The sequence below is a fragment of the Bubalus bubalis genome, chromosome 5, assembly GCF_019923935.1.
Source record: "Bubalus bubalis isolate 160015118507 breed Murrah chromosome 5, NDDB_SH_1, whole genome shotgun sequence".
Lineage (NCBI taxonomy): Eukaryota > Metazoa > Chordata > Mammalia > Artiodactyla > Bovidae > Bubalus > Bubalus bubalis.
This window is the reverse complement of record NC_059161.1, coordinates 52,692,631-52,718,661: the sequence shown is the minus strand read 5'-3', so window position 1 is coordinate 52,718,661 and position 26,031 is coordinate 52,692,631. Positions and strand designations below refer to the sequence as shown.

Sequence of the window (26,031 nt, the reverse complement as noted above, 5' to 3'; positions counted from 1 at the left end):
TTTGGCAACAGCATCATTCCAACACCTGTTTTGTTTTTCTAAGCCCTTTGGATGTGGAATGAGTGACTGCCTCCAGCTAAAGAAACTGAAGAGTCAAGCTGCAGGGTCTATACGACACTTCCAAAGGCAAGAGTAACTCATGTCCAACATTCATGTCTCTGCTTCTTCCTCCTGAGCATAGATCAAGGCCTGTCCATCAATCACCTTACCACCTCCATCCCCCCACCCCCACCCCTACCTGTCCTTCCTTACTAAGAAATTAGTAAGAATATGCTCAGAGAAAGCAGCACGTTCAGGCAGAATGCTTTAACAAAGATGTTGAGCTCATGACTACAGCATCTGGTTAACTCTCTAATCTATTCAGGTATGCAAACCAGATATCTAGGGCTCTCTTCACCTCTTTTTTCTGTTGTGTGCTCAGTGGTGTCCTACTCTTTGTGACCCCATGGAAGGAGCCCTCCAGGCTCCTCACTCCACGGGATTATTCTACCAAGAATACTGGAGTGGGTTGCCATTTCCTCCTCCAGGGGAATCTTCCCAACCCAGGGAGTAAACCCAAGTCTCCTGTGGCTCTTGCACTGGCAGGTGGATTCTTTACTACTGAGCCACCTGGGGATTCCTTCCCTCTATTACTACTATTCAACTTATTTCCAAGTCCTATGAATACAATCTCTGCATTTCTCTCTCCAAACCATCTCCACTATCACTGTTCATGTTCCATGATCTGTTGTTTTGATTCAGGATCTTTTGGTTTGCAAAGTGGGGTTCATATCCCAGAATACTAATCATACCCTGCGATGGGAAAGAAAATAGTAGTACTTCTACTTCTGTTCATGTTTTCTCATTCTTTTTACATTTCTATAATTTCACATTTTATAATGTATTCAACATGTCAATACTAAACATAAACTATAAATACAAATGTATTTAGGGACATAAAATACACCAGCCTAGACTATTTTACATGGGGCTTCCCTTGTGGCTTAAAAGGTAAAGACTCTGCCTGCAATGCAGGAAACTCAGGTTCGATCCTTGGGTTGGGAAGACCCCCTGGAGAAGGGAACGGCAACCCAATTCAGTATGCTTGCCTTGAGAATTCCATGGACAGAGGAGCCTGGTGGGCTACAGTTCACGGGGTTGCAAAGAGTCAGACACAGAAGCTACTAACACCATCACTATCACTAGACTATATGTGGCATCATCTAATTAATCTGTTCATCCTGATTGTCCTACCTCTCCCCTCCCCCACAGAAACCAGTAATGCTTAATAACTAAACCAGATCAAATCATCTCCCTTAGTAAAATCTCTTCAATAGCTTTCCACTGATCTAAAGATAAATACCAAAATCCAGTGCTTTCTCCCCATGATGTAACTGTACCCTAACTCATCCAACTCATACTCTGTTTCTCTCTGGGTACACTGGCCTTTTAAATTCTCAAATGAGCTTTATGCTCCTCCTATGTGCACATGTCTTCTGTCCGTGATCTTCTTGGTCAACCAGTATGCTCCCTTTTTGAAAATTAGAACTTTCTGGTAGTCAGCAGGAGTTACTATTAGTCTCCAGACAACTAAGATAATTATTTCTCCCTCCTTTCATAGGCATTCTTATTTCCTGTTTCCAGATTTATTAATTACCTATGTTTTTAAAGATTTTCCACTTCAAAAATTTGAAAGGAGATAATAAGTATAAATACAAAATTGGGTAATACTAAATTTTCTAAGAAATGTGAAGAATCTGCCTAGACTTAAAAGTTTTAGGCAACATTAATATTAGGCAAAGTGGGAGGGAGGGGATGGGGACCCAATTCCATGGGCCAGGCTCATCTGGGGATGAGAGGCAGCATCTAATAATATGAGAACACCTCAAAACATTCTTAAGGAAATTCACACAATTTCGTTCCCTCATCCTTAAGTGAAGAGGTGAAATTCTTTTAACTAAGAAAACTGTTTTCACTCTAAAAGTGCAACACAGAAGTTTTCGAAGACCATGTCTGTTCTTCCCTACTTTTGTAAGAGAAGAGAATCAAAAAAGTATGAAGTTTAAAAAAAAAAAAAGTATGAAGCTTCTAAGCTAATGCTCTTGGATATGGGGGTAAAAGTGAAGGCAGGACAATGCTGGGCAAGAAAATGTGCCTGGGAGACAAGACAATAAACCTAAGAGATTTCATAAATTGTCCAGCATTCTTCTCTATATACAATCAATTTGACACAGAAAACCACTACACAATTCTACTTTACACCATTTACCACATTTTAACATGTTGGGTTTTATAAAAAATATGAGGAAGCCTTTCTGCTTTGGTTATAACCTATTTATTTTTTAAATGTTCGGAATTAATCATTACTTTCACTGTATACAACTTTAACACATGAAAATAAATTGTTAAAATGAGAAACTCAGCTGTTAAAATTTAGAAAGTATGCCTGGATTTATAAATATGTGCTAATGATTTACTTTTCAAACTGCCATGCGTGACACATGCTACAAAACAGATGAACTGTGAAAAAGTTGTGCTAAGAAGCCAGTCACAAAGATCACATGTTGTATGATTCCATTTATATGAAATGTACAGAACAGGCAAATATACAGAGACAGGAAACAGGTTAGTGGTTGCCAGGAGCTGGGAGGGATGAAGGAATGGGGTGAGGTAAGGGTGTGTGCATGCTCAGTTGCTCAGTCATGTCTGACTCTTTGTGACCCCATGGGCTATACCTGCCAGCCTGTTCTGTCCACAGGATTTTCCAGGCAAGAATACGGCAGTGGGTTGGCAGGTGGATTCTTTACCACTGAGCCACCTGGGGTGTGGGGGGTAAGAATGGTGATAATGCTTAATGGTGTGATCAAACTGCTCTAAAACTGATTACGGCGATAGTTGTACACTTCTATCAGTATACTAAAAATCACTGAATTGTACACTTTAAATGGGTAAACTGTATGGTATATGAAGTAAAGCTCAATAAAGCTGTTAATGGCGGAGGAAGGGAAGTGCCCTGTCATGCTCGTGTTCTTGGAATTGAAAGACCAAGTTGAAAAGTATCTCAATGCCTATTACTTTTCTATTATGGATAATATTAAATGTAATTACCTCTGGGTGGTAAGATTTTAGATATTTTTACTTTCTTCTTTATGCTCTTCCATCCTGCTTAAACTTTATAATAAGCATGTAACTTCTTGATTAGAAAAAAAATCAGAGCAAAATGCTGTGCTGGAAATTTGAGCTCTTTGCCAAGAGCAGTTGCCATCGGTGGAGCCCTAACTGGCTCTAGGTTCTGACGTGAGAACTGGATGTACACAAGGAGGGGAGTGACTTGATTAACAATACCAGCGTGACCCCAGGTGTCTGGAAGGACCGCAGAGCCAGCACTTGGGTATCCTTCCCAAACACCTGAGCTGGCCTGGAAGATTCCTCTGCCACCAGCTTGTCCTTCAGGAGGAATAAACAGTCAAAGGCATTTGTTAGGCCATGACTCTGAATACATACCCATTCAGGAAGGTTCATACAAAACCAGGCCTGTCCTAGTTAAGCCAGAACAGTTATCTCCTCTCTGGGAACCCTACTGCCCTTCCCTTCTCATTTTCTCTGCACAATAATTCATGACACTTCATCAGTGAAACCAAGAAGCAACTTCTATCTAAAACAACTCAGGAAAGCTGATGCTTAAATGACAAAGATGTTCACATTTACTTTTTGGAACTCAAAATTAAGTAAAATTTTATTGAAAGAGTAATTTTGTTCAATATATAATAAAATAAACTGGGTTTGTTAACCTGACATGGAGTTTATGAAATAGAATTAAATATAAAAGTTATTGGTGTGGGCTGTCAGTAAGGACATAAAAACTTATTCTACAAACTAAACTCATTAACTTCAGTCTCTGAAATGTAATTATATTTGTAACAATATGTATCTTTAATTTCACTACTCTTTAAAAAAGATAATATCTAATAATTAGTAGGCCTAAATTAGATACAACAATTCAAGCATGAGGGTATGTTATTTAGACAAAACATCAGTGTACTGAGACAAACAAAGAAAATGAAAAAAGCCAACACCTATGCTGTTGAACTTATGAAAAAATTTAGGAAACTTTAAATTAGGAGTGCCATATTCCCAGTCTTAAGGATCCATAGATGTTACTCAATAAAGAACTTCTTTTTCTGGAAAACTATACAAAATACTTATTATCATACTTTAAATGATAGTCTTAGTTATCTTAGTTCAACCTGTAGGCCTACAGTTTTTATTTTCTTCATCAGACATTTTTCACTAAATCTCAGTCTTTTACTACTATTCATTCTCTAAAAATGAACTATTATACAAAAGCAGCAATATACTGTTATTTAAAAATAAAACAGGGGGAAGGGAAAAAGAAAACTTCCATACCAGCCACAGCCCAGAAGGAAACACACTATGAAACATCAAAACTGGCCCAGCTTAAGGTCTTTACAATTCACTGTGTGAATGATGAATTTCCCTTTACATCACGTACTAGAGTCAGCTGTGTGCCTCACTAGACCTCAAGATGCTCGAAGGTAATATTCATCTTCCCAGTTACCAGCAACCAGCATGGAGTTCAGCACATTGTAGGTGATCAATAGGGGACTTCCAGGTGGTGCAATGGTAGAGAATCCACCTGACAATGCAGGAGACGCAGGAGACAGAGGTTCAGTCCTTGGGTAGGGAAGATCCCCTCAAGGAGGAAATGGCAAACCACCACACTATTCTTGCCTGAAAAATTCCATGGACAGAGGGGCCTGGTGGGCTACAGATCATGGGGTCACAAAGAGTTGGACACGACTGAGTGACTGAGCACATACACACAGGTGACTGATAAATCTGTTTAACTAAACAGGAGTTTTACCAAATCGATGCAATTTAACCAAAACTTGCTGAAGGCCTACTATGTTAGAAGTACCTTTACATACAGGAATCCATCTAAACAATGTAAATGGGAGAGAATAAGTATGAGAATGAACGAATCTGTATATAATTTTATAATTAAGAAGCAGGAGATTTACACAACACCAGAAATATTTAAACAAAAGTCAGGGAAAGAAAACTGTCTTCAACTGAAAAACAACCTTTATGTGGATGGGTAAATAAGGATTCCTATAAAGCCTTGTTCAGTATTATTTAAAGAAATCCCTGAATACCCAGGAAATATATATCTAAAGTTTTTAACGGATTATAAGATTGGGACCCCTCAAGTTTCTGGGAAAAAGAAAATCAACTTTTAAAAAGGCAAGGAAAAATCCAGTGTGAAGACATTCAGGTGAAGGCAAGTTATTTCTACAACCTTCATGACCAAGAACCATGAGAAGGCAGGGCACAGAACTATTAAAGGGAGGGGCAACTCTAGGAAACAGGGAGGTAGCTTTAGATAGGCAATCTGGCTGAATCTCCTCTGGCAACAACTTCATGCTGAATTTGTTTTTTAGCAACTCAAGACTCCACAAGCTGACTACAGGGACCACACCATCACTATTCACAGGAAGATGAAATACACAAGAAATACTCATGGGAAGTTTTTAAAATGATACATGTTCTAATTTATGCTTTAATGAATAAAAGAGTAAATACTGCCAGAGAAATAATTGCTGGACTAACTGACAATGTGGAAATACCAGAGTCCTAAAAACCTAGCTCTTGCCTGAGTTATGATAACTTGAAAATAAAACTGAACTACCCAAACTGAGGCAAAAGTACCTACTTATGAAGGGAAAGGTATAAATTCAAGCTGATTTCCCCAAAAGAACAGCAACCCTTTGGAGCAGAAAAATAGTTCTAGCTTCCTCAGAACAAAACTCTAGAGACTCAAACATCTACTCATGTAAAAATACTGTAAATTACTACTACTGTATTAAATATACTTGAGAGATGTTTATATATCATATCTTAGTCCAGATTAATAAGATTGTAGGCTACATTTAAAAATGCATGAATGCATGTATCTTTTGGCCTTCAGTAGAAGACACTTTGAATAATTTGATCTTTATATGCAAATAAAATCTGCCAGTAACTGTCACTGTATTAGGACTGTCTCCAAATTTATTTATACAAATCATTTTAAAGTGTTTTTGACAACAAAATCCTTTCCCCTGTGCAATTTTCAGCCCACTGGGAAATCACCAAAAAAAATCACCAAAAAAAAAAAAGTTATTGAAAAGACTCACCATGGTGAAAGAAGGAATAGAAGGTGCAGGGATCTGAACCAGGGAGCATGTTTAGTTAATGCAGAGTCAAGAGGGGCCAGTTCATGAAGGAATCCGGATTCCTGGTAAGAAGCCTGTATTCTGTTCTAAGAGCAACGAAAAGCCACTGCAAGACCATTTGGTATACACAAAAATCCAATCTACCTCCTATGGTCATTCCCTAGTATTATCTGCAGAAGACACTAGAGACCTGTTTCCAGGAACTGACATCAGTCATCCAGTCAGTACCTTTAAACTCGGGGTGTATGGTTCTGTGACTTAAGAAAAATGTTAAATCCACAGAGACCAGTGTGACTTTAAGTCTGAACAAGGTAAAGTAATTCTTTGTGTTTAGTACAGTATTATCACGGTAAAGATCAGGACAGTATTTGCATAGGAAATTCCTTAATAAAGATGCATTTCTTCTTATATGAATGGCACTTTCACAGCCAAATTATCACTGAAAATTTCCAGAAAACAGAAGCCACTTGTTTCCTCAGGTGAATCATCTCAGAAACTGCAAAAGCTTACAGAAATAGCAGGTCTACTTCACAGGAGTTATTTCTGGTATCCTTACATGAGTAGCGTGCTGTATTTGCCTATTCCACTTCCTAATTACCACTCTGTACCATTCATGGTACTCACGCCATCTTGCAGGTATTTCTGACCATGGCTTATCTTCTCTACACAATAGCCTCTTAAGGTCAACAAATTTGAACCATTCATTTTTGTTTCTCTAGTATCATGTAATGTAAGTACCTTATCTGGAGTACAAGTAATTCAGTTCATTGTGGTTTTTCTTCTTTTATATTATGAGACCACCTACCTCTTAGGAATTTTTAATGGGTTAATGAAATAATATCACATATATATATAATAATATGTTGTCTATATATATGTAATATTGTGACACTGTTTATATATGTATGTGAAGTGAAGTGAAGTCGCTCAGTCGTGCCCGACTCTTTGCGACCCCATGGACAGTAGCCTGCATCACGCTCCTCTGTCCATGGAATTTTCCAGGCAAGAGTACTGGAGTGGGTTGCCGTTTCCTTCTCCAGGGAATCTTCCCTACCCAAGGATCGAACCCAGGTCTCCTACATTGTAGACAAACGCTTTACTGTCTGAGCTACTTATATATGTAGGAAAGTGAAAGTGAAGTCGCTCAGTCGTGTCCAACTCTTTGCGACCCCATGGACTGTAGCCTACCAGGCTCCTCTGTCCATGGGATTTTCCAAGCAAGAATACTGGAGTGGGTTGCCATTTCCTTCTCCAGATCTTCCGGACCCAGGGATTGAACCCAGGTCTCCCGCATTGTAGGCAGAGCCAGCAGGGAAGTCAATAGCAGATGTTAAAGAGATCACCATTTAACACCATCTTCAGAAGATTAACTAGAATTAATTAGAATTTTGCTAGGTGTCTAGACCATACCAACAGGAATGCCCAGTGTTAATTCAGAGGCACCGCACCAGCGTGTACATGCTCTCTGCTGAATACAAACACGAGCAACACAACAGTATACACTATCACTTACACACTGATCAAAGTATGTCCAAAATTAAGCTGTGACTCTGAAACTAGTACAATATTGCGAATCAATTATACTTCAATTGGAAAAACACTAAACTGTAAAAGTTGTGAACAGGTTTGGCTACAACTGTTGTAACTGGTCTCACAAGAGCAGAAGTGGTTCCTGCAATTTGAGTCTTCGCATCAGTGGACAATGAGACAGATTCTGTTCTATCAAAGCTTCTCTCTATCTCTTACATCCATAGTTAAATATGAAAAAGTCCGACAAAAAGGTATCAGAACTTTCAACTGTCTAACATCCAGCAAATGCTTCTCCAACCTACGGGCAACAAATAATGATTACAATCCAAGAAGACAAGTAAAGTAATTGTATACAAATAAGTATTCTCATGCAGTAAAATAATCACAAAAATAACTGTGTAAACAATCATGAATGACATCCTCGGTTTGCTGCAGCCCCATTAATTAAACTTCAAGTTTATTGTAAAGTAAGCCTAAAGAACTGAAGTCACCAGTTAGACCTGTATCAGACACATTAAAAGAGGTCCAACTGACAAAGAAACAGAGAAATAAGAATGAGAGAGAATACAGTGTCTGACAACAAACTTCAGGCTAAAATAACTTTCTATAATCATGAAACACAGATTCATCAGAAAAATCTTGTCTGTTTTAGTTATTTAATCAATTCTACAACACAAGACTGAAGCTGTGCTTAAGAAAAACACAGTATTAGACTCGAGTTACAGTCAAGACAAAGCAGCTTTCCCAAAAAGCTAATGATCAGGAACCTAAAAGTCACAGAAATAAATATTCTCGAATTCTTTTATTATAAATAAAAGATAATAATTCGTATGTTATAACGTAATAGTCACCAAGTCATTTTGCGTAAGTGCTTAACCCTCTCGTAACCCTGGATGAGAAAGGTTGGGCATACGAACCAGACGCCTAACTCAGTAGTTCTCAACATTTTCAACAGCTAGAAACCCTTTTATTATTTTAGCTACCCTCCTTGGACTCGATACTTACAGTGAGCTTGTTCAAAGGAACTGTATTTATCATTAATCTTTGTTCTTTCTTAAGTAAGCAAAGATACATAATTGGTTGACCTCAATTCAGGTACTAGGACTATTTAATGTTGCTTATCAGCATTGTGACACAATCACAAGATCCAGAAATTCTTCAAAGTGTCAACAACAGCTAATTAGGATTTCTGATTGGTTTCCGATAAGCATCCCTACAAAGAGCTGGCAAATTTTAGTCCCCAACAAAGAAGTTTAACATCTGACTTAGGAGGTATAATCCTATCGCTGGAATGTATGATGTACATTGTTTATTTAGCTTTCCAAAACACTGAAAATTATCTCACAAGTGTTATCAGTTGTTTTGTATTATTTTTGTAACAAGTTGAAAACCATTGTTCTAACTCAAACAGAATTATCTCCCAAAGAAAAGGACATTCATATATAATATGGATGCGAACTCTGTTAATAAATTACTAAACTGTGGGCTTAACGTATTTGCTCTCTAAAAGCTATTTAAAGACAAATCTATGTCCATGTACCATTCTTTCTAAAACCTGGACTCCGGTTCACAGTAAAAATTCAAACTCATGCTGAACAGCATTTTCATTTTTCACCTCTTTCTCCCAAACTACTGACTTTTCTCATAAGTAGAAATTATTGTAGGTACCATACTATCGGCAAACAGATATGATACTCTCCTAGAGATTTCTATTGCTTTCATGTGAAAATCTGCAGCCAGAATTCTTTGGTAAAAGGAAAAGTTGTGTAAGGGGAAGAAGTACTCATACAATATTGATTTCCTATCCCTCTCCTACTCGAATTTTCTCCTCTACTCCTACTATTTCTGCCTTTACTCAGCAACTTAAGGCTTGTCTCAGTTTCCAGCAGCTCTCTTTTCAAACCATTGCTGGCCTTCTGAAGTACAGCTTTGTTCACATCATTCCATTTGCTCAAAAACGTACACTCAATCTCTATCACCCACAGCTCTCAAAGGCCCTTTTTGGTCAGACCTATCTTTCTGACTTTATTCCCTATCAGGCCAATCAAATAACTCCTGTTCTACAAACAAGCTCATTTTTCCACTTTTGTACTCCTACACTACTTCCTGGGCCGGATGGATGTGCCTTTCCCCTTTATGTCCCTCTTTTATCTATCTTTCAAAATCAGTTCAAAAATCCATCTCATTGTTAACACTTTCCTCAATTGTTTCAGTGGAACAATTCCCCTCCTCATACTCAAAGGATTTTATCTGTACCTCACAGACAACTCTCTCTTTTGGATTAAGATTGTGTCTTATCTCTCCTGCAAGAGTAGCAGAATCCTTGAGGGCAAGATTTGAGTCTAATTTTCCCCTGTCATGTATGTATCAGATGATGGGTAAATTAATTGATTTTCTATGGGGAAACATAACATGGTATATCTTTACCAGGCAGTAAAGACAAAGAGGTTAGAGAAAACTTCAAAGTCTGTCTACTACTTTTATTCCTCTAAGAAAATTAATCCACACAGAATTTTCTGTGTATTTTTTAGTATTAGCATTAAAAAATAACATCCTATAGTTTAAAAATACTAATCTCTTTACCTCAATTAATCCCTAGGATACAGTAACACAGGTATTCTCATGATCCTTTTATAAGGATCCCTTTATATGTTTCCTCATTGAAGGGAACAGCTTTAGAGAAAGCAATCTGCCACCAGGGGAGAAGTCAAAATTGGAGTCTTTCACTTCCAAACCTAAGTTCTTTCCACTAAATCAAAAATGAAAGACCATAAAATTTTACTCCCCCCCTAAAATAAAACAAAAAATGAAAGTTTTTCTCTTTTCGATTTTCTCACCTTAAACGGACATCCCTCAAAAGCCTTTTAAAATATGCTTTGAAGATCCTGAGCTGAAACGCAGAGAAACCTAATACAAAGAAATCTCCTGAAGGTCAGTAAAATCCAATCCCAGTTGAGCCTCCCTTTCTAGGTATATATGACCTCAGCGAAGTCCCACCTCTCTGTGTCAGTCTTCTTAATTAGAAACTGGGGGTGACAATACTGGTCGACTAACCTCATGTTTTTATAGAGACTGTGAGTTTATAATGTGGAAGGGTGTGAAGAGGTAAGTTAGAGAAGGAAGCACCCAGAAAAAGCCTGTCCCACCCACACAACCTCCAAACCTCTTACTCATTTAATCCTGGCGAGCAGCTACAGTTCTATGTTTCACAACGTTACTTCTCTGATAAGACCGTTGATTAAGTTAGAAGTGCAAAGTACTATATCCAAGATCACCTTTAGAATCCATTTTCCCTGACTGCCCAAAACGACACAATCTAGTAACTGTCTTAGAACAGCATCCTCTTCTTCCTGACCTATCCATTACATCTCATGGACACAGTGGAAAAAAGGTGAATGCTAAAACTAAATCAGGGTACAAATGGCCATTAATGCCACTGTCTTGCTGTGGGCTCTTGGGCCAGTCCAGAGACCTTTTGTAAGCCCCAACCTTATGTCTGCTGCTGCTGCTGCTGCTAAGTCACTTCAGTCGTGTCCCACTCTGTGCAACCCCATAGACGGCAGCCCACCAGGCTCCCCCGTCCCTGGGATTCTCCAGGCAAGAACATTGGAGTGGGTTGCTGTTTCCTTCTCCAATGCATGAAAGTGAAAAGTGAAAGTGAAGTCGCTCAGTCGTGTCCGACTCTTAGCGACCCCATGGACTGCAGCCTTCCAGGCTCCTCCATCCATGGGATTTTCCAGGCAAGAGTACTAGAGTGGGGTGCTATTGCCTTCTCCAAACCTTATGTCTTAAACAAGCTTAATACCAGCAACTCTGTAGTGTTATACAGATTATCAGTAATAAATGTGCCCAATTAGGACCAGCCACAAAGCTGGTGCCTAAAAAAAGAGTATTATTCCTGCCTCAGAACTGCTTTAAGGACTAAATGAGGATGTAAGTAGAAGGCCTAAAACTATGCCTTCACAGGCAAGGCTGGCACTAAAAGTCTGTCACCTCCTCTCCACTCTGCTCCTTTCCCTTCTCATATTGTGTCATTTCAAGACTCATCACTCTCACTGGTATTATCACAACGGCATCTGAAACTCATCTCCATGCCTACAAACACATGCTTACCAATTCATCACTTTTGTCCTAAAGTATTTATTCAGCACCCTCAGGGACCGCATCACCGACCAGTATCCTGAACTGCACACCGCCCAGCAGGAACACAAGGCCCTTCCCAGTCTCATCTCTTGCAACTTCCCTTCCAGATAGAAACCCTCTGGCCCAAGCCCACCACATCACTTGTTTGTTTCCCAACTGTGCCAGGCTCTCATGCCTCCAAGCCTGTCCAGAATGTTCTTCTATCATCTACTTATTCTTCAAAAGACAGCTCAAACATCATCTTCTCTTCAAAACTTCCCTTTACCCTAGAATTTTCTTCTGCATACTTCATTCACATGTCACAAACCATACTCTAATTTTGCTAAGAAATCCTAGAAGGCAGAGGATAGGCCTTATCATGTTAGCATCATTTCCAGTATCCAGCACAGGACCTATGCTCAAAACATGTTTGGCGGTTTTTGTGACATAACCTTAATATTGGTCCCATTAATACTGGCATTCTGGATGTCTGAAAAATAAAAGTGCCACTATAAACATAGCAAGTATTTCTAGAAACTTTTTGAGATATTTTAAATCCAGTTAATTCTGAAACATATGTCAAAAAGATTTTTAAAATGCTGAGATAAAACTCATACAAATGCACATATGAAAGGTTTATCAGACCAAATTACCAATTAAAAAAATGAATGGAATCTCAGTCTTCATAAATATTTAACTATAAGCTCTAAGGAAAATTCCCAACAGGAGGTTATCTTTGACTATATTCTTGCTTTCAATAGACACAAAATAAAATCCAGCAAAAGCAGTCTTAGACAATGGTAAAATATTTTAAGGTTTTCCTCTTAGAAAGGTATGCTTAATTTTGGTTCAGTAGAATGAAAGGAGTAGAATAATCTTACTTAAAACCAATATGATTTCCCTTTTTTACAAATGGATTTTAAGAATTATCTCTTTTCAAATGACTTAAACCTTTTTCAAAAGGAAATAGACTGTGGAAGTTTACATCTACTGATCACGAAAAAGACTGACTTTATATTTTATATAATCCATGACTATTATCTGCAAAACTGCTACACATGTACTTGATAAATAATAAAGAAATAAAAAATACCAGGCTGGATAACACATTTTGAATGTACTTAATTGAGTCCATTTCTATTAGGCAAAGGAAACAGATAAACTAGCTTTTGGTATAAAAGAAAGCATTAAATTCAACTCTTTTTCAAAACTGTTAGAACATGTGACTTGTTTCTTAAATTCCAAATATAACTCACTGTATTTAGCACCTTCTGTACTTTCCAGTATATTAGATAATTGCACACTAAGTTAAAAACAAAATAAAGGAAAACATTCCTGCCACCCACCCCTTTCATAAAAGAAATGGAAATATTAAACATCCACACAGAGCACCTTGTAAAGGTCATCATGACTAGCTATAGAAAAGGCCGGTTTTTTTTTTCCCTTAATTTGAACATTTTGTTCGAGGATTTAGAGGGGCAAAGAAAAGAGGAAGGCAGAATTTTGTGATTTTTTTTTTTTTTATTTTGGCAGAAAAGATGAGTTTAGTAATTTCCAAATCCTGCTCGAGGGAACCACATGGGTGTCCCCATGGTCAGAGGCTCCCAACTCCCACATTAATCAGAGAATCTCTGCAGGTTTCTTTTTTTTGTTTGGGGGTGGGGGTGGGGATGGGGGGCTTGGTCTGTTTATGCACTAAGCATCTGAAAACGATTTTTTTTGTACAAAGGTGACCATAACTTCAAAAAGCCTAAAGACCACTAAAAAGGACTAGCGAATATTCAATAAATAATACATTAAACCTAATAAACAAAAAATCCAGAAGCATTCAATATGGAAAACTGGTTTTAAAAAGTGGAAAGACACCAAGTAAAAACAGACTAATAGCTACAGGTACTTTACCTTTATGAATAAGTTTGTTTCTTTTGCTTCTGATCAGAGATTTACAGGGTATATTGTTTACTTAGGGAGGGGACATGCAAGTTACCTGTTCCCAACTTGGTTTTGGCAGGCAGAGAATAGATGGTTTTAGCAAGCAACTGGCTATGAATCCAAAGCAAACAGCTGTGGAGAGGGACGACGTGTTCAAGATGAGAGGTGACATTATTGGGTATGTTTGTTTATGTGGATAGCAGGGACTCACAAAATTAACACTGGGGGTGGAGTTCTTACCGATTCTACTGAGATCTACAGAAAAGTTTATATCCTTTCCTGAGGACACTTCAGATTCACAGCATCTAAATCCTCTTATGCCTCCAGTGAAACTCGCTCAGTCGTGTCTGACACTCTGCAACCCCATGGACTATACATACAGTCCATGGAATTTTCCAGGCCAGAATACTGGAGTGGGTAGCCTTTCCCTTCTCCAGGGATCGAACCCAGGTCTCCCACATTGCAGGCAGATTCTTTACCAGCTGAGCCACCAGGGAAGCACCTTATGCCTCCAATGCCAAGCTAATTACTGCTATCAAAAATTGGAGACAGTGTTTAACTACACTAATGTACGAAAACAGTCATTTTCTAAGTAAGTCAGACTATGAAGAACATTTCATGTGCTTTGCCTTCTCTGATGAAAAAGCCACAGAACCAAGAGCTTCTTTGCCAGTGACTGGGGCCATGATGCAAGGAGATGGCTAGGATGGAGCAACTTCTTCCACCACTCTCTCTCCTGCCTCAGCCCACGATATTCTAAGTTGAGACTGTGACAGAGAAGAGAATAAGCTTCAAACTTATCTAAGAGGAATCTATTCAATTTTTCTGCCTTAACAAAATGCTTGCATAGCTAATGAGATGATGGGCGATCTTCCCATTTACTAAACTTTCTATAATGTGGAAATTACAATAGACAATGTAATTGAGTCTCTCCACATTAAGACTCATTAATTTCAAAAGATCAAGATCAAAAGAAAAAACATTAATTAGCATCTGCATTTTGAAAACAAACTATATGACTATACACTGATAAAAACCTTTTCTAATTGGTTAAAAAAACTGATGATAAGATGAATAATAATGTTAACCACTTTAAATTAGTAACATTCAATTCTAAGGATCAGTGGACAAGCTTTTGAAAGTTCAGAAATAAAAATAATGCTAGATTGTTCCAAACATGGAGAAGCTAAACGTTATTGTCACTTATGCTCTCTAAAGTTTGGCTCTTAGATTATTTATTATGTAGTTGATCTATTCAATAAAATATTAAGAACAACGATTAGAGTTGCTTCCTTATGGTAAAACTAAGTAACAGAAAAGCAATTCTATACCCACAAGAGAATGCTGATAAAATACTGATGCCTGAAAGCAAAGTACAGTGACTTAGACAACGTACATACAAGTCTGTACACACGGGCAGACTTCTGTGCTACTTTCTAGACTGAGTGACACACTAGAAGAAGTTCTAGTGGTTTATTTTCTCAAAATAGATGAGAGTTATGTACAAATTATTTATAGAGACATTAATTTCCTCAGAAGAAAAACCACCTATAGGTATAATAAAGTAGTTTTAGTAAGATTCCAAAGTGTCTTCTTGCCCTGAAATTCACATCTGAAATAGACTAACACATAGGCTAGATGCTTCAATCATTTTTAGAATAGGGCAAGGTATAAATAAAATTTAAATGATCTATAACAGGTTTTGAAATTCTGTACTTTCAACAAAATATTGAATTTTAATGTAACTATGTAAGTCCTCCCTGATAAAATATATAAATAAACTTTATTTATGGCATGCTTATATCAATAAGGTTGCTACTAAACACAGAAAGGCAAGCAAGAGTAATCATAGGTGTTTGCTTTATTATAACCTTAATTTTCTGAATATTAAACCTATCTCCCCAAAGAAATAATCACAAATTGGCATATTTTTTCCTATTTTTTAAGTCAAAATAAAAACAGCTCATCTGTGACACGTATACACTTTCAAATCCTGTGTGTTTTTAAGTGAATTATTTCTACACACCTCTCTGACCACCATGCAGTGTCAGAGGACATGCAATTCACAGCTTATACCACTGGAGGGCACTCTGAAAATCTTTAAACAAGTTTTAGAATGGAATTTTTACCTACTAGGAAGGAGACCTAGTCCTAGACCTTGAAATTCATGGACTCAGTAGTGGCTTAAAAAACATATTTCAGAAAACATGTGTTTGATCATAAAAGATAAGATGATGACAAATATGCATATTCAGTCCACAGCTTATCTCTAAGTCTCATGTTCTTGCAATGAAAGTTGAGGTTCTAGATCAGAATAAACAAATTAAATAATTTCAAATAAGAACACTAAAAAATTACTAACTACTAACCAGTCTCATAAGATTATCCTTCTTGAGTAAATGTTCATCATCAACAAACAGAAGTTCACATTTTTGTAGAAAACAAAACAAATTCAAGAATCACTTCAAATATTAATATATATATGATTTAAAAGTTGGTCAGAAAAGACTTGGTTTAATATATACACAGCACTTCAGTTCAAGGAAACAGGTAACCCGTGGAAACCCTACCTGTTTCCTGTGAATTCAACACTTCTAAGGCATGCATCATGGCACTTGCGAAGACATTGGCATCTTCTTTGCTGCCAAAGTTGAGACCATACACCTGTCTAGCATCCCGCCATTGGTGGAAGGTCTGTGTAGCTTGATTGTACTTCAATCCTTTAGGAATGGCACAATTTATCACAACCTAAAAGACAGTAATTCTTTATAAAGTTAAGCTAATAATTGGCAAAATCAGCAAAGTCAACATCCTGACTGGACATGCTCATTCAAACCTGCTCCTGACCAACCTCGGCAAAAAGAAAAAAAAAAAGGTTAAAACCAGTATTTGGAGTAAAATCAGTCTGCAGAAGTTAACAGCCTGATAGATGTTAGGCTGTCTGATAGTTACAAGTCTCTGGCCTTAAAAGACTAAATCAGCAAAACAAAAGAAAATCTATATCCCTCATTAAATATTTGAACATGTTTACTGAAGTTTTATAAATTCAGAAAGCATATAAAACATAATCATGTATCTTAGTGATTGCTCCTAGGTAGCCAAACCCTGATCAAAAAATAGGACATTAACATCAGAAACCCCTCCCAAAGGCATCAGCCACACTTCTAACATCAACAAATAGTTTTGTAGGTTTTGAGGTCTTATGTATAAGGAGTTACACAATATATACTGTAATTTGCCCTCCTTGTCTCAAAATTGTTTATGAGACGCAGCTATTCATTGCATGTAATTGTGGTTTACTGCACACACTTCTGTTGGGCATATACCTAGAAGTGGAATTGTCACAAGCCATACATATGCTCGATTTCAGCAGAAAACTCCACGTAGCTTTCTAAATTGGTCCCATCAGTGTTCACTTCCACAGCAGTATACAATGGCTTGCACAACCACACATACAGTGCATCGCTATAACTGGTATCGTCAGGCTCAAGTTCAGTGATTCTGCTGGGTATAAATACTACATCATTGAGGTTCTAGGTAGCATTTCCCTGATTACTATTGAGATGCAGCACTTTTTTGTATTTTAGTGGCTATCTGGAGATCTTCTATGAATACGTGCTTAAACTAAATCCCTTGCTCATTTTTTAACTGAATTGCTCATCTTTTTTTTAATTGATCTATTAAGAGTCCTTTATATATTCTGGATGATCCCACTGTTGGTTGTATGTTACAAATATCTACTCCCATTCTGTGACTTGCCTTTTCACTCTCTTAATGGTGTCTTTTGATGAACAGAAGTTCTTAACTTTTATTCAGTCCAAATACACAATCTTTTCCTTTATAGAGTCAATGCTTTTTGAAATCCATTTAACAAATGCTTCTCATGTGTGATAAAAGTGATAAAAATATTAGTCCATGTTAAATTATAGAAGCTTTACTGTATTAACTTTCATATTTACATGTCCAATTCAACTGGAAGTGATGTATGCCTACGATATGAAACAAGGTTCAGCTTTCTTTTTTGTTCCAATATGGCTCTCCAACTGATCCGGCAGGACCTACTGGCCTGCTGCAGGTTTACCTTTTTCATAAACCAAGTGTCTAAATGGCTCTATTTTGTTCTACTGCTCAGTATGCCGATCGGAGCCGACATCACAGTGACTTAATTATCATAACCTTACAGGAGGTCTGGGGAGCCACTAGTGCATCCTCCTATTCGCAGCTGCTCAATATTGCTCTGGCTGTTCTCAGTCCTTTGTGTGCAGCTGCAACTTTATACTTATTGTCAATTTCATATTATTTATCCAATTTACCAGTCTCTGTTTTTAACAGTAGTGTTTAATCCATTTACACTTACTGCAAGTTATACATAAATCTGGGCCTAAATCTATCATACCTTCCTTTAGAGTGCTTTACTACTGTCCTATTAGCCTGCTAGTTGCACAGTGTTTTCACTGTTGTTTCAGTGGTTGCCCCAGAGATTGAAACAGACATCTTAAACTTATCAAAGACACAGAGGAACCAATATCTTTGTCTTCACCTCAACAATCCACAGACTTACAATACTTTATCTCCCCCTTTCCCAATGCCCATCCTAAGAATTCTACACTATTTTTATCAGGTATTTTTAATTCCATTAAATCCCATAAAACATTATTAGTAGTCTTATACAGTTGATGGTCATTTAAGATTTACCCAATATTTATCCTTCTTTTTGTTGTTTTTTATTCCTCTGTCCTCTCCAAGCTTCTGTTGGGACCATTTCTGATCTTGATGAGCACCCTTTAGAATTTCATTCAAAGGAGATCTCCTGATAATGAATTCTCCATTTTGGTTTCTCAAGAAATCTTGAGAAAGAATTCTCAATTCTTAATATCTTTATTTCACCTTCATTATTGAAGACTATTAGGTATGGGATTTAAGTGGTCATTTATTTTCTTTTATCCTTTGCCTTCTAACTTTTATTGTTTCTACTGAGAAGTCAGCTGACAGTTTATTCTTGCTTTTTAAAGGTGTATTTTTCTCATGGATCAAACTGAAGAACTTCAACTTGAATCTAGTATACAGTGATTTTAATATGGTATGTTTATATGTGGTTTTCTTTGTACTTATCCATTTATGGTTTACAGCATTTCTAAGGTGATACCCTTTCACCATTTCTGAAAATTTGTGTTCGCTATTTTGTCTTCGATTACTGCCCCTCCACATTCCCTCCTCTCTTCTGAGACGCCAATAAGGTAAGGGTATACCTTACACTTTTTTTTTACTGTATTTCCTATGTCCCTTAAGCACTTTTTCATATGTCCATAATTTTCTCTCTCCAAACATCACAGCTTCAGAATGAATATTTCCTTCTGATCTATATTCCAGTTTACTAATTTTTTTCAGTAGCTTCTAATTTGTTATGAACTCACCACTGAGTTACTAATACCAGCTATTTTATTTTTCAATTCCAACATTTCCATTTAGCTCTTTTTCTACTGAAATTCTCAATTTAGTCTTTTATCTCCTTGAATACATCAAGCATAGTTTTTTTTTTTTTATTTTATTTTAAACTTTACAAAATTGTATTAGTTTTGCCAAATATCAAAATGAATCCGCCACAGGTATACATGTGTTCCCCATCCTGAACCCTCCTCCCTCCTCCCTAAGCATAGTTATTTTAAAGTCAGTTTCTGATAATCCCATTAACTGGAGTCCCAGTAGGTTACTGTTACTGTTCCTCTTACCGTTCCTCTTGTCTCCTCGTATGCTGTTTATTTTGACTGAATGCCAGACACTGGCTATGGATAACTCTATGGAAATTTTGAGGCCTAAAATGATGCTATATTTTCCCAGGGAAGATTTACATTTGTTTCTGGCAAGCAGCTAGGGAAACTAACAATTTCAAATTACCTCAATCCAAAAGTGATTAAAATGACTAGAGGCTGGGTATCAGTTCTTCTAAAGGCTAGTCTACTCAGAGTCAAACTTCTTCCCCAGGGTATGGGGCTTCTGGGTCCCAAATCACAACCTGGGTGATTACCAAGACAACCTCCCCTCATTAGCAGATCTGACTTATAATTTTTGTTCTACTAGTCCCAGGAGTCTGCCAAAAGTTCTGTTCAGCTACTCAGGCTCCTCTTTCAAAACTAATATGTGCTTCTGGGTAAAAACTGGTTCCAAGCTAGGCTCACTTCTCTGATTCCTTCTTCTTTTAAGTCATGGACCCATAATTCTTCACTGTCATGTAAGCTCTCCAAATAGACTTTTTTCTTTTAAATATTCATCCAATTATTTTGGTTCACAGAGAGAGGCTTTATCTAAATTACCTCATCCACCAATATCCAAACATGACATTATTTTTAAAATATGATGACCACTTAAAGATAAGTGAAATAAGCTAGATTTACAGGAAAAAATATTGTATGATTCCAATTATTTGAAGTACCTAGAATAAAAAAATTTGCAAATTATATAGAATATAAACAATATAGAATGGAGGTTGCCAGGGATTATGGTGGAGGGAAATGGAAAATTACTGTTTAAAGGGTTCATAGTTTCAGTCTGGATGAACAAGTCCAGAGATGAATAGTAGTGGTGGCTGCAGCATGGCAGTGTGAATGTATTTAATGTCCCTGAATGAAATTAAAAATGCTCACCCCTTGGAAGGAAAGCTATGACCAACCTAGACAGCATATTAAAAAGCAGAGACATTACTTTGTCAACAAAGGTCCGTCTAATCAAGGCTATGGTTTTTCCAGTGGTCATGTATGGATGTGAGAGTTGGACTGTGAAAAAAGCTAAGCACCAAAGAATTGATGCTTTTGAACTGTGGTGTTGAAGAAGACTCTTGAGAGTCCCTTGGACTGCAAGGAGATCCAACCAGCCCATCCTAAAGGAGATTAGTCCTGGGTGTTCACTGGAAGGACTGATGTTGAAGCTGAAGCTCCAATATTTTGGCCACCTGATGCAAAGAGCTGACTCATCTGAAAAGACCCTGATGCTGGGAAAGATTGAGGGCAGGAGGAGAAGGGGATGAGAGAGGATGAGATGGGTGGATGGCATCACTGACACAATGGACATGGGTTTGGGTGGACTCCAGGAGCTGGTGATGGACAGGGAGGCCTGCTGTGCTGCAGTTCATAGGGTCGCAAAGAGTCAGACACGACTGAGCAACTGAACTGAACTGAACCATACACTTAAAATTTATTAAAATGGTAAATTTTATGTTATTTTTACTACAACTTAAAAAATATGGTCACGTCTTACCATTTAATTTCTACACATATCGAGAGTGGGAGAGGGTTACAAATCCTTAGCTACTAGAAACCCAAAGCTACTAGAATTTAATACCACAAGAAAACTATGAACCAAATTTTAAGGCAATCTATATCCTGCTTGACAAATAGGTTATCAGGGAAGACAAAAAAGATAGTTACGTTCACTTTTTCAACTCTTCATTGATAATTAGAAAAAGTTGAGGAAAATATTACTAGAATTAAAATTATACTACCTAAATCATTAGCTCAGTTTTTTCAATATAGACATTTTAAACTGTGAAATTTTAGTAATTTATAGAATAATTTACAGAAATTTTAATAATTTTAAACAGATTATTTCATTCAATTCTATCTTTCAAGGATAGACAATGCTATATAATCTTAAAAAGCTTTAAAAGTAAAGAGGGACACATACACCTTCATTTAACAATAACTGTTCACTAAGGATACTATTGGGTATGAACTTCTTCAAAATTCTAATACAGCAGACCCACAAAGCTTGAATCTAGATTAGTGATTTACACCCTGCATACACCCATCCATTTTTAGCCTGATCATAACAGATTAAACCGTGCAATAAACATCTATGCTTCTTTCTGACATGGCTCATCAGCTTATCTTGTCTATGAAGTCATCACAACCTTTTCCTCCATCTTCTCAACAAACTGATCATTCTTTTATGCCCTAGCTACACAATGATTTATTTATCATAACTGAAACAACTAACTGTGCTTTCCTTACATGTGTAACATCCCCATTCTTTACTGCATTGTTCTTCAACATCAGGAATTTATTACCTATATAAAACCTAAGCACAGCCCCTAGAAAACAGTAAGTACTGAAGTATTATGGAAAAAATGGCAGCTTTTCATATGTATGTATATGATTTGTACATATTCATTTTTATAAACTGTGGTTAATGTTTTAATGGCTCTTAGACATTATTTAATAAATTATAATAATATGTTCCCACTTAAAACAGACTGATAACCATTAAGCAATGAAAAAAGGTACTCTGGAATGAAACCAATTATTTATGAGATTTATTCTTAGGTATTTTATCACTGCTGTTACTTTAAGTAGTATCTGTATAAAATTATATTTTCAAATTGTTTATTGCTAGTTATACAAAAATGCTACTGATTTTTATATAGTCATCTTATATCCAAAGACCTTGCTGAACAATTTTATTAGTTCTAATATTTTATCTGCAGATATTGGGATTTTTGTTACATAGACAATTGTATTATCAGTGAATAAGATCAAGCTCTGTTTCTTCCTTTTCAATCCTTATAGTTTCTGTTTCTTTATCTTCATATTACTAGATTACCATCTCTGCAATAGAAAATGAAAATGACTAAAGCTGAAATCCTCAAACTTATTCCTGAGTTTAATGGAAATCCTTTCAACACTGAACTGTCTTGTAGATGTCAGCTGTATGTTTACAATATTCATCCTTATCAGCTTAAGAAAACTCATTTTTATGCCAAACGTGCTGAGCATTGTTCTGTATGGATTTTATCAGTGTTGTTCTTCTAGGTTTTCTCCTACCAAATTAATAGGCTACTTATGTTAAACTACCTTTACATTACTGAGATAAAGAGGAAGAAATCCTCTTTGGTTAAGAGGTGATCTTCCTCCCACCCCCTCCTCCAATATACATTGTTACATTTGGCCTGTTAATATCTTATTGAGGACTTTCATCTCTTTAACAATGTTAATAATTGAAATGTGTTTATAATTTTCCTCTCTGAAATGGTTCTGTGTCTTAGATATCAAAATTACACTAGCCTCATAAAATACTCCTCTTTTAAGATTTCTTTTTTGACACGGATCATTTTACAGTCTTTATTAAATTTGTTACCATATTGCTTCTGTTTTATGTTTTGGTTTTTCGACCACAAGGCATATGGTATCTTGACTCCTGGACCAAGGATTGAACCTGCAGCCCCTGCAGGAAGGTGGAGTCTTAACCACTGACTGCCAAGGAAATCCCAAAACACTCTTTTCTAGAACAGTTTACATAAAACAGGTAATAGTTTAAAGATTTTTAATTTCATTTATAAATGCTCTGGACACTGTTCTTTTTAAAAAATATTTGGGGTAGATTATTAACTACTGATATAGTTTATGACTGATAAAACAAAATATAGTCTATTATGTTTCTACACTTTTTGCCAGTTATGATAAATCATATTTTTCTACTAAATGGCCCACTTATTGGTGTAAAGTTGTTCATAATATTATCTTATTATTTATTTCCTTACTGTAACTACAGTGATATCTCTTTCCAACCCTAATGCTGTTTTATTTGTAACTTTTGGGGGATTTGATTCTGTCAATTTATTCAGGGAAGCAGTTTCTTGTGTTATTAATTTCTAGTTATTATTTATTTTCTTTTATTTTTAGTATTTCCTTCTGCTTTCTTTGGGTTTGCTTATTATATGCCATTAAGATTTGTCCATCTACCTAGACGGTATTATGCTAAATGAAGTAAGTCAGACGAAGAAAGACAAATACGCTGTGGTTTCACCTGTATGTGGTATGTGAAAGAAAACAAATGAACAAACATAACAAGACAGATTCACACATACAGAGAACAGGCAGGCAGAGGTAGGGACTGTCTATCTAAGGACGCTTAGACATCCCACAGGTTTCTAGGTGTCATACCTTGTCACTTAGATCCAGGGTTTTGTTGGGGTTTTTTTTTTTTTGACTTTTGAACATTTTCTAATCTTCATAATGATTTCATCTTAGTGTCACTAATTATTTAGAAGTGTTTTCAAATTTCTAACATTTTAAGAAACACTCCATTTGTCAAAAACTGGAAGCCATAGGATAGCCACCTTCTCTTTTGAATAAAAATGTCAGTATTTCATCTTTACAGAGATTTCTTTCTAATCATTTGTTTTCAACTGAGGTGTAACTGATATATAACATATTCATTTCAAGTGTACAAAATAATGATTTGATCCCATTATTTTTAAATACCCATCTTCTTTTTCAACAACATTTAGATATATTTAGGTGTGTTCATCAGGTTATCAAATGACCAATTCACTGAATTTACCAAAAATTTATTTTACAGCTACTGGTTTGTAATGTGTTTAAAATGTTCCGTAACTTCTATAAAGTTCTAGTTGTCCAGTTCCCATTTTTACTTTGTAGCAGCATCTTAGGGGGTATTCAGTGAGTCTCTGGCCCAACTCACTCCTGAGACAGTCTGCTGCAGGAAAAGACAAAGAGCACAGAGAGGCAGAGAGGGTTCTTGGTACAGAGACTGGGGGAACCAGAGAAAGGCTGAGCAACAGGTGCACAGAGCAAAAGGAGAGAGGGGAGGAAGAAGAAGGAAGAATAGGGTGGAGGTGGAGGCACAGGGGAGAGAAGGGAGCCTGAGAGGGCAGAGAGCAGCAGGCTAGGACAGTCAGTACTAATAGGTAAATTTGCTGCATTCAGTGAACTGCTCTTTCTGCCAACTGATTCAGGTCTTGGAAAGTTCCTCTCCTGGGAAGCAATACATTTGTTTTCGCCAGGTGCCGTAGGAGTTTCACTGGCCCGCAACCAGGATTGGTTAATTTCTCAGCTGGAGATGTGTAAATGAAGCTGGAGGCTTCCATTTTTCAGAGGAGCTCCTAAACTAGCTCAAACTCCTCTGCCTACCTGTGCTGGTTAGGAAGATTGTTCTTAGTCTTCTTTTTATGGTGTGCAGCCCCTTGAAAAGGTTCAGCTTTAGGCAGTTTTGAAACTTTGATACCAGTTTCGAGGCCCAGCATCTCAAAGGGCACAACCTGTACCATACAAATACCAAATCTAAGTCCCTGGATATTACCAGTTCATAATTTCCATCCCCAAATACAGCGCTGTCACAGCATCTCACACACTACACCAGCCTGTCTCCCAGTGGAAATTCAGAGAACTATCTTTCTCTAATAAGAACTCAGCTGGTAATCTGTTACATTTTTCCCCCCTGCATATGTTTAACACTGGCTGATTTTACCATCTTACCAGCGTCAAAAGTATTTCGTAAATCTGTTCTTTATAAAAGTCCTCACTATTATTAGTATATACTTAATGCTAGTAAAATCCCATCTCCATTTTGCACTGTCTACTGGCTCCTGATCTGGAAAGACCCCAGAAATCAAGTAATCAGATAATCCAGTCACCTTTCTAAGAAATCCAGAGCAGGGAATTAGCAAAAGCTTAGTTGTCATGCCAGACATGAATTACAAAAGCCTAACTATTCCAGCAACCTTAATACAATTTTTCTATCATATATGAATTTAACAATACTTTATGAAACTACTTAAATTTTGAACTCCTTCCTATAGTCCAATACCCCATACCTTTGGTGGGAAATGAATTCCTTAAGCACAATCTGCTACTTAAGTGATATTTCACATTTTAGTTTGTCTTAAATTTACTTTAGATTCCCAAACCTAGCTAGTTTGAAGGCGAGAGGATTTAGTGAATATCATAATTTAAAAACTCAGATTTATATTCCTGAACAATTAGTTCTAAACTGTCATCTAAATTCAAGCTTTATAAAGATGGAGAGGGTGGAATGGCAAAGCTATACCCAGTTTTTCCCACAGAGACTCTTTTGGCTACAAAATATGACTTTATTTTACTGAATATAGTGAGTCCTTTTGTAATACTAGGTAACTTTAAGAATTAACAAATCCTTACCTGATGGTCCTGAATCTTCCTGCCCACCACTCTGAATGTGTTGTTGCCTGTATGGTGATATATATGAACTCTGCTGAACCCAGTTGAACCACCGGCTGGCACCCACTTTTTATTGGCATCATCGTAAACCATCACAGCAGCTCTTGCCTGACAGATACTCTGTTCACTGGGAAAGGGAAAAAATAAAAAAGCAAACTTTTAAGATACTTAAATATGCTAAGTTTCCCATAAGGCCATATAAAATAGTTATCTAACAAAGCGGTCGGTCAACAATCAGTGCTTTA

At 36.9% G+C, this 26,031-nt stretch overlaps 1 protein-coding gene across 9 annotated transcripts in view; it reads right to left on the bottom strand.

The window, feature by feature from the left end:
• The window catches only part of ENAH (ENAH actin regulator), a 159,664-nt gene that overhangs the window by 50,127 nt on the left and 83,506 nt on the right, over positions 1 to 26,031 (bottom strand). For all 9 annotated transcript variants that reach the window (XM_025286049.3, XM_025286048.3, XM_025286050.3 and 6 more), the window contains exons 2-3: positions 25,748 to 25,913; positions 16,370 to 16,547 (exon numbers count right to left, since the gene is read on the bottom strand). In XM_025286049.3, the coding sequence (XP_025141834.1) occupies positions 16,370 to 16,547; positions 25,748 to 25,913 (344 nt within the window). The remainder of the gene's footprint in view (positions 1 to 16,369; positions 16,548 to 25,747; positions 25,914 to 26,031) is intronic.